This window comes from Crocodylus porosus, unplaced genomic scaffold, assembly GCF_001723895.1.
Source record: "Crocodylus porosus isolate Cpor-Errol unplaced genomic scaffold, CroPor_comp1, whole genome shotgun sequence".
Lineage (NCBI taxonomy): Eukaryota > Metazoa > Chordata > Crocodylia > Crocodylidae > Crocodylus > Crocodylus porosus.
The window spans coordinates 28,006,551-28,020,834 of NW_017728910.1; the positions used below are offsets into that span (position 1 = coordinate 28,006,551).

Sequence of the window (14,284 nt, forward strand, 5' to 3'; positions counted from 1 at the left end):
GGCTAGGAGCTGGAACCAACTTCCTAGGGAAGTGGTGCTGGCTCCTACCCTGGGGATCTTTAAGAAGAGGCTTGATGACTACCTGGCTGGACTCATTTGAGTCCAGTCTTTTTCTCATGCCCAGGCAGGGGGTCGGGCTTGAAGATCTACAAGGTCCCTTCCGACCCTACTTCTATGATTCTATGAACTACCTGCAACCCCCACAAAGTGGGATAAGATGGTAACATACTGGGTTTATTTCCTTCCTTTATAACACCACGGATCTCAAAAAACACCGACAGCCCTGCCGCCACATAGCCTTTTCCACACCCAAGTCTTGGTATGCATCTAACACTTGCAGATCTGTACCAAACCCCAAGCAAAGGATATTAGAGAGATGGGTGGGACATGGTCCCTCATCTGGTCTATGGGCAGAATTCCAGAGCAGATCATCTCTGCCTTTGTTGAGACGAAGGATGGCATCACCAGACCAGGGCAATCACAGAGGCACAGGCCAGGCTCCACGTACAGGGTCTGTGCAGCAGAAAAAAAGCAGGGCTCACCAAGTCTCGCTTTTGTACACAGAAGAGCAGGAGGGTGTGGGGAAATGCACAGAATGCATGTGCGCACACATATATACACACTCCAGATGGAGCGTGAGAAAGGTTCTGCAATGTGACAGTGATCACCAGCCAGAGCCTCTAGCCTGCCTAGTGCAGAGATAACAGGCAAGGAAACCAAAGCTGCAGTAACCTCAGAGTTTTTAACAGCCACTCCGGACAATGAGGGATGACAGCCCTGACCTCCAGGGGTCCAGGCAAAGGTCAGCTATGACTGAGGCTCACTTTGAGCCAAGTATTCAGAGAGACAGAATGGGGTGTGCACAACACTGTCATTGGAACAGCAGCTCAAGTCACACACTGAATGGGGGAGCATATGATCAGTCTTTCCTAAGCGATGCTAGCAGAGATCAACACTGCCCCCACAAGACACAAGAAAGAAGCTATACAGAGTCTTCAGACCTGTGAGCCAAGAGTGCTTAGGCACCCCCAGAGGCAAGCCACCTAACACTGCAGCCTTCTTCAGGGGCCCCGATGCCATGTGCCTCCACCGCATACCTGAAAGTGCTTTGTGTGCCCAGGCGTAGCAGACACCGACACCTTCTTGTTTCCCAGGATTGTGTTGATTGTCGAGCTCTTGCCGACATTGGGATAACCCACCTAGAAGACAGAAAGTGGACTGAAAACACGGACACATCAGTAGGACCCTGCCACACTCTTCAGAGACCTCTGATGCTGAGGCTTTTATCGCAGCACTAGCTATCACAGCAGGCACTCAACACCACACTCCAGAGAAAGCCTGAAGGCCACTGTGCACAACATCATTGGTGGTATGTGCTCCAGGCATGCTGCCTGGGGGCCTGTTTTAACCTGGAAGGCCCCAGTGCTAGACTGACCTCAAGCTGGTCCATCTGAGGCTCCGCTTCCAACCTACCAGCCCGATGGTGACCTCTCCCTCCTTCGCCTTCCTGCCGGTGTGCAGCGATCTGAACACTTCCAGCAGCTCTTCTCTCTGAACCAGGTGGCTGAAGTTGCTGAAGGGCCTGCTCGGCACCAACCGAGGGCCATGCCTCTCACTCCCACCTCCTGTCCAGCCTGGGGCAGAGGAATTTACTTCCTCCCCACCCTCATCTTCAGAACAGGTTTGCCAGGCATCCTCCTCCTCCTCCTCACAGTCCTCATACACTTCACTGTCATCATCGTCAACCTCGCTGCCCAGCACTCTGTCTCCCAGACACAGAGAATACTCTGGGTGCAGGTTATCTGTGTCATTCTGCACAGCTCCATCCTCCTCCTGCTCCTCACTGGAGCTTCTGTCTTCAGAGTCACTGGACCCTTCTGCTGCTCCCTCAACTTCTAGGCCCTGCATAAAAAGTGAGAGTGTCATCCCTGAAACAGCTGGGCAGACAAGAAGCCTGGCAGGCAATGCGTGTTGTGCTGTACAAACCCATTCAGACACGCCCCATCCTCACCCCCCATCACTGCCAGGCAGAATACACAGAGTATTACATAGCCAACTACCATTATTAAAATGGACAGGGCCAGTTAAACCCACATGCAGCATTATTCAGATAGGATAACTGAAGTGGGAGCAGATCGTTTCAATGTGTGAGAAGACATTTTGCCAACTACTTCAGGATTGCTCTTATACACCATTCCTTCCCTGAAGAAGGGAAATGCTTTGTTTGGACATGCATGTACCTCCTAGCACCCAGCCTAGAAGGCAATTCCATCACATTATGCCAGCCAACCAGTTGTTTCTATTACTATTCATTGAACCCCTCAGAGCTAGCTCACATCTTGGCTCGACAGTACTTATCTTTTCACTTGCCATGAAAAAGGAGCAGCAAATGGTGTGATAAAATAACTGAAGGACACACCACTTCATTTTACGAAGGTTTTTGTGGACATGTCTCTATCTACTGCTGCAGCGGTGTTTTGTAACTACGCAGCAAGAATGAACACAAGCAACACCCTCTCCAGGCAGCAGAAACGTCCTGCTTTCTTGAGCACTCAGTTGCACTGCAAGCAGAGCAGCCACATGGAGACCTCAGTCATTGCTACTCCCCAGAGCGTGCTCAGCACAAAGAAGTCACCTCCTCTACCTTAGCCGCAGTGCTCAGCCGCACCCGTTCTCCCAAGGCTGACCAAAACACGACTTTAACGCCTTCGCTCTCAAAGAACTGCGCCCATGCTGCCCGCTGCTCCTCGTTCAGCAAGTCCGCTTTGTTTATCAGGATGATGTTCTCTTTGTCACTTTCCACTTCCTTCACATAACGTTCCTGGAGAGAACACACAGGCTGCAGAGGATCCGATTTGGGACCCTGCGCACCCACCACGCCACATACACTAAGGCAAGTACGCTCTGCACAGCTTCAGCATCCGTAGTGCCAGGCTAACCAGTAACCTAGTGGGGCCTGGCACATGCAAAGTGCATGTATAACTGCAACTACAGCACAGACAGCCAGACAATTGGTATTTTAGTGTGCAAGCCCATCACTGCCTATACAGCTGTAGCAAAGAAGTATTCAGGGCTGTGAAATAATGGTGGCCACACCTGATCCTCCATTTTCATATTTATTTTGCTGTCTCATTACCACACGTCATTTTAGAGGCTGTGGCTGTTAAATGGCTGTTGGTTTTGCAGTTCCCAATATTTGCTTCACATTTTTACAACAGCAACCCCTTGGCTTGGTTTCACGCAACTCTTGAAACAAGCAGAGCCACAGAGAGCAAGGACTTCAAGTGGATAATAAAGAGCGGCAGCAGGAACTAAAGAAGTCAGCATCTTGTTACACAGCAAGTTTCCTTAGCAACAGGGAAAGAGAAGCAGACAATATCTGCAGGGCTGGCCCCAAATGCATTGCTTTCTGCTTGAGCTATCAGAGAAGCTTGGGGGGTGGAGGTTGTGGAAAAAAAGTTGCTGAGGCCAGGAGAACATTCGCAAGAAGACATAATCTATGCTGACATGAATCCAAGGCACAGAAGACACAGGCCACAATGTGTTAGATGTAAGAGAAGACTGCTTTGGGCAATGCATCAACAGAGCTGAATGCACAATCTGAGACCCAGTGGTTTGCTTCACTTAACTTACCAGATCTTGACACCTAAACAGGAGAGGATTCCTGGCATCTACTATCTGAACAACGATATCACTGCAAAACAAGAGGGAGCCCAGTAAGCCTCATGTGCTGTATTACCAGAAGAGCAACCACAGTTCATGAAAAAGCACTAAACAAGAATCAGCATTTTCACCTGTCAATCATATTGGTCCATTCCACTAAGCAGCCTCACCACATGGACAAAGCATCCCAGCACTCAGCGCTCATGTACCCCAGGAGATCCCTGCTCCCTTCACAGGGCTGCTGCTGTTCTGACGCATCCCAGCCAACAACACGCACTGGTGTCTCCTTCCCCAGCAATGCCCTGAGCTCCTGAAAAGGGGGTGCTGCATCAGCACATACCATTGCACTGATGAAACCACCTTTCAGAGATGCTCAGCAGCCAACCCCCAGTGTTTGGTGTCCAGGCACTTAGGACACTTAGACACGCTCACAGGGCAGGGGGACAGACTAATTAGAGAGGCTCCGAGAGCTGCTCTAATTAAGGCGCCTGGAGCGTTATGTGCATCAGCTTCCCCACAATGAAAAATGGCAGCAGGGGTGCTTTAACTGAAGTTCATTGAATGAGCTTTAGTTAAGGTGCCCCCACTGACATTTTTCAGTGCGGGGATGTTGATGCATGTGATGCTGAAGTCTGCTGGAGTATGATAATTACCGTGCTCCAGCTGACTTAATTAAATCAAATCTGCTCTGACACACTGCAATTACAGCACGTTGGAGCAGCCTCACTACACGTGTATAGGCACCTGTGGTGCTTCGTCAGAAAGTCACTTTCATGAATTTGCAAGAAACAGAAGCATGTTGTGCTCTGCTTGTGCCACCCATCCATCCAGGAAGGAGAAAGTCCAGACTGTTTCTAGCACACCTCACACCCTGGGATGGCACTTGATTCAATTTGCATTAAGAAAGTAACATAAGGTGGTAGTCAAGATAGATGTACAGAGCCCATTTTCACAGCAACCGTACAGGATTTCATCTGCAGCTCTCATCACTGCTACTCTTCCCTGGTACCCTCCTAATTCTAGGTACATTATAGGGGGTTGTAGCACAAATCTGTTTGCCTTGCAGGCATGATGACCTGCAAGTGCAACAGGAGAGAAAACTCAGTTTACCTGAAACAACTCTCATTTCTCAATAAAGCAATGCATTTAGGCTAAAAATACCACTAGTGACCAACCATCAGTTTTCCTTCTCCTGAAACTCGTGTGTGAAATTCTAATAGCTGATACATCACCTTTAAGAGGTGGAAAAAGATTCCTCCACACTGTTAACCTCAAAGTCAACTCTGTGCCTGGCGAGGAACTTCATGGACTAGAAATAGTTGCAGAAAGCTGGAGATGTGTCTGCATGGTGTGAGATTTCATTACAACTGCACTTGTTAGTAGCAGCATCCAATGGGAGGCACAGTATAGAGAAAACATTTACATCTGCTTTTGATACCGTTTTCCACAACACTCTCACTAGCAAGTTACGAAAATCCAAGCTAGATAGAAAACTGTCTGCAATATCAGGCTCAAAGGGCACAATCAATGGCTCAATATCTAGCCGGCAGCTGGTATTAAGCGGAGTGCTCCAGAGGCCAGTTCCAGTTTTGTTCAATATCATTAACAACGACCGGGAAGATGGGATGCATGCACCCTCAGCAAGTTTGCAGATGACACCAAGCTGAGGGGAGCAGTAGATAGGCTGGAAGGTAGGGTTATGGTTCAGAGAGACCTGGACAAATTGGAGGATTGGGCCAAAAGGAATCTCATGAGGTTCAACAAGGACAAGTGCAAAGTCCTGCACTTAAGATGGAACAATCCCATGCACTGGTGCAGCTGGAGAAGGACTGGCCAAGCAGCAGCTCTGCAGAAAAGGACTTGGGGGTTACAGTGGACAATAAGCTGAACAGGAGCCAGCAGTGTGCCCTTGTTGCCAAGGCCAATGGCATCCCGGGCTGCATTGGCAGGAGCGTTGCCAGCAGATTGAGGGCAGTGATTCTTCCTTTATTCAGCACTGGGGAGGCCACATCTGGAGTCCTGTGTCCCAGTCCAGTTTTGGGTTCCCCACTACAGAAAGGATGTGGACAAGTTGGAGAGTGTACAGGGGAAGGCAATGAAAACAGTTGGGGAGCTGTGGCAAATGACTGGTGAGGAGAGGCTGAGGGAACTGGGATTATTTCGTCTAGAGAAGAGGAGACTTAATAGCAGTCTTCAACTACCTGAAGGGAGGTTTGAAAGAAGATGGAGCTGAACTGTTCTCAGTGTGGGGGCAGATGACAGAACAAGGAGCACCAGTCTCAAGTCGCAGCCAGGGAGGTTTAGGTTAGATATTAGGAATAAATTTTCTCACTAGAAGGGTAGTAAAACTCTGGAACAGGCTCCCCAGAGAGGAGATAGAAGCTCCATCCTCGGGGGTTTTCAAAACCTGGCTGGACAAAGTTTTGGCTGGGATGATGTAGTGGGGGCTGGTCCTGCTTTGAGCAGGGGGTTGGACTAGATGTGATCTCCTGAGGTTCCTTCCAACCCAACTTTCTATGATTCTGTGAACTGGGCTTACTTAGTCTGGAGAAGAGAAGACAGAGGGGATTTAATAGCAGCCTTCAAATCCCTGAAGGGTGGTTTCGAAAAGGATGGAGCTAAACTGGTCTTAGTGGTGGCATATGACAGAACAAGGAGCAATGGTCTCAAATCGCAGCAAGGGAAGTTTAGGTTAGATATTAGGAAAAACTCTCTCACTAGGAAGGTGGTGAAGCACTGGAACAGGTCACCCAGAGAGCCGGTGGAATCTTCCATCCTTGAGGTGTTTAAGACCCAGCTAGACAAAACCTCAGCTGGGATGATGTAGTTGGGGCTGGTCCTGGCTTGTGCAGAGGGCTGGACTAGATGCGACCTCCTGAGATCTCCTTCAACACTCATTTTCTAGTATTCTGTGACTCACGGGAATAGGATAAAAATTAAGGAAACTAGAAACCAAGTAAGCAGAGAAAGCTCCTGGAATCAAGGTACCACTGACGTTGTGTAAGGAGGGGGAAATGAGAGAAGACCAGCTGTCTGCGACTTCTGGAAGTACAATGAGCCAAATACAAGCAAACACCTAGGAGGGAGCAAACCTGAGCTGGCAGGGCCACAGACTACCCCCCCAAATCTCCTTTCTGGTATCAGACCCCAACGTAAGCTTCCGAAGTATGTGCAGATTGGGGTGGCACTACACAGCCTAAACAAAGGAGGACCTGCATACTGCACTGGAGGGCAGGCACACGTCAACATGCTTCTGACCACATAGGAGCTCACCTACCCACATTCCCATGTCAGTGAGACAATGCAAAGGGGCCCTTCATGGGAGTTCTCTTGAAAAATCAGCAGAAATGTGATCTCCAAGTTAGCTGCTAATGAAATTAAAGGCCTCAGTCTCAGTCTCAGTGAGGGGGCAGATGGCTTGGCTATTCTGTTACAGCTCAACCACAGAAACACCAGTTATTCCTGGAGTCAGGTAGGGAACACATAGTCGTAACCCTATTCAGGACAGCAGGAGTCCATCTGTCACTTCACCTTGGCTTTCCCATGCTCTGCTATTCTTATACTGCATCTTCCCACTGTCCTGGGGCCAGAGAATGGACAGGTGCACGTGGGGAGGGAAGATTTAAAACGTGGAAGGTTTAAAACCAACAGCCTGACCTCCCCAGGGGTCTAGAGAAAGGACTGAGGGTGCAGCAGCAGCACAACATTAGTGGGAAGAAGCATGAGTAGAATTATGCACCCACATTAGTGTCTGGAACCCCAGGGGTCAGAACTGTACTCTGAATAAAAACTTGGGCTTCGAAGTATTCAGTTCTGTTGCTTCTGAATAAAGCTGCTTCAGTGTTCACAAGATAAAGATACCAAGAGTCTAATTGTGTTTGCAGTAACTTCCGTCGTTATATTAAGACCACAATATTAACCATAGGACCACAGCTTTAGGAGAGTAAGCCACATTCGGGCATTTGAGGGTAGGTGTTCAAAAGCTCCTGTGACTTGGGAATAGGAGTCCAACTGGCTTCAGACTGCAGGGCTGGCTGGAGGAATACATCAAAAATCTCAATTTGCGGGGTGTCAGCATATGGGAAATGTGTGATGGCTACAGATATGGCCCAAGATAGAGCATCTTCAATTACATGTCTGAGTTCACCCTGTGTTCACGGGCAGCATAGTAACAAAGCCCTCTCAAGACAGGTTAATATTTGAAACCTGAAGGTGCTTAACTGAGAAAAATCACATGTAAAATCTGAAATTGAACCCACAGTTCAGGAACTGCATCAGTACTGGACTAACTTCTTCAAGAACCATTACAATAGAGGGAATGGAAGAAAAAAAATTATATACAACTAAGAACGGCTCAACAGAAGAAGCCATGTTCTCCTTTTTTAAAAGCAAATCACTCCCTCCCCTCCACCAAAAAGACACTAAAAACCTTACCTCCTTTCAATGACTCTCCAGAGCTGGCGCCAGAAGTCTAAATTTCGTTCAAATGGGGTCAGAATTAGTTTCTTGTCTTCCTCCAGCCTAGAGCAGAAAAAAAGGGGGATTCAACACGCATAGTTCATGTCAGACAGTATGTGCTGCGCCAGCCTCTCCGGAATTCTACTCAGCTCGCCACCCGGAAGAGCTGACAACCCCCCCACTCAGCACCAGGGACCCTCTTGGCAGGACCTCAAGCAGAGTTCCTGAAGACAGCAACTCAGCACAGCAGGAAGGGGTCGAGACTGAAGGGGGGAGAAGTCAGGTGGGTGAAGAGCTGTCATTTACTGCACCAGACTATAGATCCACCCAACCCCATATCTCATCTCATGGTGTGGCAGAGAGTGCGTGCTGATAGGGAGGGTGACCAGGGCATGTCCAGAATTTTCCACCCCTGCTCCTCTCTCACTACAGCTTCAAGTGATCAGAGGGTGGGGAAGTTCAGCAAACAGACTGGCAACCATCAGTGACAGCATCAGAACAGCAGAAATGACCTGCAAGGCCAACATGCTAGCTGCTAGTCAGCAGTCAAGGGCACGTCTATCCTGCATGTTGCAGCAGAGATGGGCACGCTGGCTCTAAAGGAGATCCATCCCCCTTCTGTGAGGCAACTCCCAGAGCCAAGCAAGGTCACTGAAGAGGCTGCTTGGGCACCTCTACACAGCACCACAGCAGGCAGCCTAGATATGCCCTTACAGCCACAGCCAGCACAGTTGCTCACAGGAGAAGGAGGAGGGAGGGGGAAGGGAGAGCTCTATTATTTCTCCAAGCAGCACCTTACTTCAGAAGCCAGGTAAGCACTGGTGCTCTGTGGAGGCAACCGTTCACCGCACCTCACCTGAAGAGGTCTGGCAGAACCCAAGGCCCCAGCTGCAAGCATATTATGGTTCACACTTTGGAAAAAGAGGGTGAATTACATAGGGACAAGTGACACATGGGCCTGAACTGTCAATATCATAAGGACCAGCTCAAGCAGTGCTACTGGTCAGAGGCTTCCTATAGAGATGGAGTTCACCCCTCGCTCCCCAAATTCCACAACACTAAACACAAGCGCAACTCACTGGACAAGCTGCCGCCTCCACTCCAGAAAGCTGTCCCTCTCTGCTTGCCTCAGCTTCTCAGCGCTGGTTCTGCTGTCCCAGTACGGTCTGGAGCGATTGTGAATTAAAAGAAACATGGAAGTGCATTAGAGCGTTTCCCCAACTGCAGCTGTCCAATACGAGCTCCACGGGAATTCGTGCCCCAGACAGTCCAACTGCACTCAACCCAAGGCAGGTTGTACGTATGCAATCCTGTCCCAGCAGCCTTGTGATACCAGGCGATTCTCTACTTTCTAAAGGTCACTGCAAAAAGAGGGGTGACCACAGTCAACAGAAAGACAGTTACCCTTCACATGAAAGAGGGCTGTTCCCTTGACCGTATTCTGGGCAGCATGTGCCACTCTGATTCTCTTCCCTTAGCTACTGCTCTGCTTTATGCTCCCCCTCCCTCATGCTCCCTGCCCTTTCTGCTGCTCTGCTTTCTGCCCTATTTGCCCCTGTGCTGCTTGTCCCTCCCACATCTGCCACAAGCCACACAGCGATTGTCCATGCCACCTGTGGTGGTTTAGGAGATGCATACACCCTGTGCGATGGGCACTGCCAACATCTATAGACAATGGCCAGTGCACCAGATGCTGACAGGGAAGGAAAGAAATGAAAGCAAAAGCTCATTTTGAGGGAAGAAGCAATCAGAGTGACAGCTGTTTAGAAGCCAGCAGGTACAGAGTCAGCAGGTATGCGGGACAGGAAAAGGGAGATACAGTAGGTTTCTAATGGGTCACCTGGTATTGCCTTTGTGCAAACTGAACTGTTTCTGCTCTTTTACACAGCACTTGCCAACAGTATTTTATCACCAGGGACAGTGGCCAACAGCTCAGCTTCTCCATTTTTCACTGAACTTCAACAATGTGTGGCAGGAAGAAGCAGGACCAAAAATCAGGGAGAAGAGATGCATGAGTCAATACAGCATCAAGGCAGGCAGCATATGGAAAAGCCAATACGAGTACCATGTCCATAATAAAAACATGGTTGTTGTTTTGTTCTGTGTTTTTGGGTTTTGTTTTTGTTTTTTTTTTGGGGGGGGGGGGTTGTTAGTTTGACTCTAGATCTTTTAAATAAAAACATTCTCTTCTAGCAGACTGGCTTCTGCAAGTACCTGCAGCTCTCCATGTTAAACTCCAATTATCTTACAATTTTCATGTCTACAACAGGTTTAGATGCTGAATCCAATTATTAATTCTAAATGCAAGGAAGACTGAAAACGCAGCAAAGATTCTCTCCTTGGGAAGCTCAGCTCTGCAGCATTCCAGGGGAGCATAAGCGTCTCAGTCTTAAGCAAACAACAGTAGAAAAAATAAATCATTTCACATTTTAACAGCCCTGTTTGTGTTATGTGTGGAGTTAATTTATATCAAAAGTATTAGTTTCTTCCTTTCAGGTTTTCCTTCACCTCCAGGCATATACAGTGCATTTCTTTATCTGTGATTACCACGGATTATAACATGGAGGTAGCAGTTAACATCTTTCAAGTTTTATACGAGTTATTCTTTCATGGGAGTAAACATACTGACTTACTTGGAACAAACCTACTGAAAAGCTTACACAGTAAAAAGCTGCAGGCTTTAGAAGCGAGAGCCCTTGCAGAGACCAAACAGCCAGGCTGATCTGTAATTCCACTCGTAGCACATATATTTGAAGACAAGAATACCGCAGTATAGATCAAAACCAGAGCACTACACACAATGTCAAGAACCTAATTGTTAGCTTAATGTTCAGTAGTTTCATAGTTGCTAGGGTCGGAAGGGACCTGAGTAGATCATCTAGTCCAACCCCCTGCCATGGCAGGAAAGAGTACTGGGGTCAAACAACCCCAGCAAGGTGTTCATCTAGCCTCCTCTTAAAGACCCCCAGGGTCGGGGCCAGCACCACTTCTCTTGGAAGTTGGCTCCAGACCCTAGCCGCCCTGACCATGAAGCAGTGCCTCCTGATTTCTAGCCTAAATCTACCCTCTACCAGCTTGTGACCATTATTCCTGGTCACTCCTGGCAGTGCTTGGGGGAACAGGGACTCCCCCAGTGCCTGCTGATCCCCACCCCCGACTAGTTTGTACAGGCCACTAGATCCCCCCTCAGCTTTCTCTTCTGGAGGCTGAACAGGTTCAGGTCCCGTAGCCTCTCCTCATAAGGCCTGCCCTGCTGCCCCGATCATGCGGGTGGCCTCCTCTGGACCCTCTCCATGTTGTCCACATCCCTCTTGAAGTGCAGCGCCCAGAACTGGACCTATGGATGCATGACGAGGTATGGTTGGCCTTCCTCACTGCCAACCCATGTTCATCTTGGAGTCAATGATGACTCCAAGATCCTTTTCTGCCTCTGCACTGACAAGAAGGGAGTTCCCCAGCCTGTAGGTATGGTGCCGGTTCTTCCTCCCCAGGTGCAGCACCTTGTACTTGTCAGTGTTGAATCCCATCCTGTTCTCATCCGCCTGGATTGAACTTGATGATCTGCTCAGGTACCTTCTGACCCTACCTACTACAAATTATCATACTGATGAGTAACTTACCTCCTTGGTATGTTCAGAAACTGCTGGTTTTCCTCATGGAGCTTCTTGATAGTTTTGGTCTCTTCTGCAGTCAAAAGGCCAGTCCGAGCCTCAGCAGAAACAAAAGTGACATTCAGTTTCTCTGTTTAGAAAAGGAAGAACAGCCAGTCACATCCCTGATCAGAATGTGCAGATGTCACAATCTGGAATCCTTCAACAGGAGGATGTTTACACAAGCATGCTATGATTGTGTTCAGTCTGCAGAGAACTGATCTGGAAAGAAAAAAAGACATTCATTCTCACTGCATTGAAATACAGCTGTTGCTACCTGGAAGCCATGATAGACAAGCTGCAGTTGTGTCGTATAAACGTAACAGGATACTTCAATCAACAGCTACTGCAGTGTCTCTCTCGTTGAGTTAAATACCTTTTCTTTTCCTACACCCCTTGCCTCTCTCAGTAGTGCCCCCTTCTCCTCCCTCTCTCCTTCTCTACCCTCTGTATTTTAATCACTGGTTTCTATTTAGCCACTCTGCTCCCATCAGTCCCTTCATTGCATCTGATAGAGTCAGCCCCTCCTTCTGAAAGCACCTGCTATACATCTCTAATGTAGCTGGGCTGATAAGGTACAAATTGACCCTGCTTTGTGCCTGCCTTCAGGCTGCCACAGCCAACTACCTCTTATTGAAATAAACCCAGCTTGATTCCTTCTAGCAGATTTTCAGTATAAAGGCTTTGCTTGTTTTGCTTTAGTCAGTGTTTGGAAAAAGGACACCTAGTGCTCAGAGACTGGAGTCCTCCAGTAACTGAGTAGGTTATGTAAGGTTTTCACATGCACGCACACCTCTGCTAACATGCTGTTAGCTTCTAAAGCAAAGAACTTGTCTCCATTCAACCCCTGAGTCTGCTGTTGAGAACGCAACTCAGACTTTCAAGTGTGATGGTTATTCGTGCAACGTGCACAGGGTCTACCAGGAAAATGAACCACGAGCCACGATGCAAAAGGACTCGTTTCCAAGCACACCATGAAATAGATTTAAATACAAAATCTCTTGTCATTCTTTGCATCCAAGTCTGTGGGGGTAGGGGAAAGGAGGGGGATGTTGCTTTCAGACTTCAGCCAATCAACCGATGCTGAATCCAAAGACAACCCTTTGATTCAAAGGGAGATCAGCAGGTTCACACGCTGCCTTGCCCCAGGGTAATGAAAGATGCAAAGTGAAACCCTGCATTTTGGCTCCATGTAAGGCTGGGAAATTTGTAGATCTGAAGACCCAAACAAAATAATAGAGAGTCTAGTCTGACCTCCCACCTGACACGCCAGAGAAGTCCATCCAATTACTACTGTTTTGAGCCAACTGTTTGCATCAGACTAAGGCAGCAGGCAGCCGGAACAGCCCAGCTCAGGGCCCGGGTGGGAAGGTGCTAGGACCAGCCACCCCCTGCTGCATCTCCCTGCTGCCCAGCTGTGCTGTGAGCAAAGCCCCAGCTCCACAGGCTGGTTCTGGCCCATGAGCCATCAGCTACCACTCCCTGGCCTAAAGCACACTTTACTACAGTCCTGAGAACTGATTTCAAGGCCTCAGGCAACTGGGAATGCACCATTTCCCCCAGCAGCTTTTCCTCAAGAGTTGGTCATCCACCTGCTTGCACATATCATGTGCCCGGGCTCAGCATCCAGCCCACGGCTCTTGTTACTGTTTCTCTGGCAGATTAAACAGCCGTTGGTATTGACAACGTCCCCCACAGCATTAGAGGCTCTGCCAGTCTTTGCTACACAAGGCGGGCTGAGCTTTAGAGTCTCCCTCTGCAAAGCATTTCCTCCAGCCCTGCAGCAACATCCATAGCTTCTCCTCACCAAAAACTTAGGGCTAGACTCGGCATGTCACGGATGCTGCGCGACAGAGGAAGGGCCAGCTGCCTGCTCCCCCTTCCTCCTGCCATGCTCACGCCCCCTGGACCCTGTTTACCTTCTCCACACCGCCCCTCGCCAGAGCTGGCTGTGACCAGGACCCTCGCGTGTCTCACAGCCTCTGCAGCAGGAACGTGAGACCTACATGCCCTGGTGCAGGGCATGCGATCGCATGTTGGGCCATGTTAAACACCCACTGTTTGCCTGGCCAAGGTTACCGGCTGCCTGGGCATGTCTGTGAGCCCACCTGGGCCTGGGTGCCCACTGGAAACACCCGGAAAGGCTCCAGCTGCAACGCACCCCCGCCACGACTCACCGGCCGCAAACTCGGTGCCTGCCAGCTCAGCCGTGGCCAGGAACTCTTCCAGCGAGCTCAGCTCCGTCACAGACTGCGGGGCCAGGGACAAGCGCGCCCAGGCAGCGCCATCCTCGTGCACCTCGCTTGTGTGCAGCTGTGGGGAGAGGCAGCACAGTCAGCACCGGGACCCCCCCGACCCACAGCACCCCCCCCAGCCCTTGGACCCTGAGGGGGCTGTGGGGGAGGGGGTTCCTCAGGGGAGGAGGTACCGGGGGCCATGGTGGGGCCTCAGGGGTCTGGGGGGCGGCGTGACGTAATCGTGGGATGTGACGCCATCCTGGGTTGTGGGCGGGG

At 49.5% G+C, this 14,284-nt stretch overlaps 1 protein-coding gene across 1 annotated transcript in view; it reads right to left on the bottom strand.

Moving 5' to 3' along the window:
• Positions 1 to 14,099, bottom strand: part of LSG1 (large 60S subunit nuclear export GTPase 1) — a gene marked incomplete at its 5' end in the record, with an annotated part of 18,635 nt that extends 4,536 nt beyond the window's left edge. The window contains 9 exons of the mRNA XM_019532551.1: positions 370 to 513; positions 1,098 to 1,199; positions 1,474 to 1,902; positions 2,645 to 2,821; positions 3,634 to 3,694; positions 8,098 to 8,184; positions 9,201 to 9,287; positions 11,742 to 11,862; positions 13,949 to 14,099. Coding sequence (XP_019388096.1) covers positions 370 to 513; positions 1,098 to 1,199; positions 1,474 to 1,902; positions 2,645 to 2,821; positions 3,634 to 3,694; positions 8,098 to 8,184; positions 9,201 to 9,287; positions 11,742 to 11,862; positions 13,949 to 14,099 — 1,359 coding nt within the window. The remainder of the gene's footprint in view (positions 1 to 369; positions 514 to 1,097; positions 1,200 to 1,473; positions 1,903 to 2,644; positions 2,822 to 3,633; positions 3,695 to 8,097; positions 8,185 to 9,200; positions 9,288 to 11,741; positions 11,863 to 13,948) is intronic.
• Between the last annotated feature and the right edge of the window lie 185 nt (positions 14,100 to 14,284).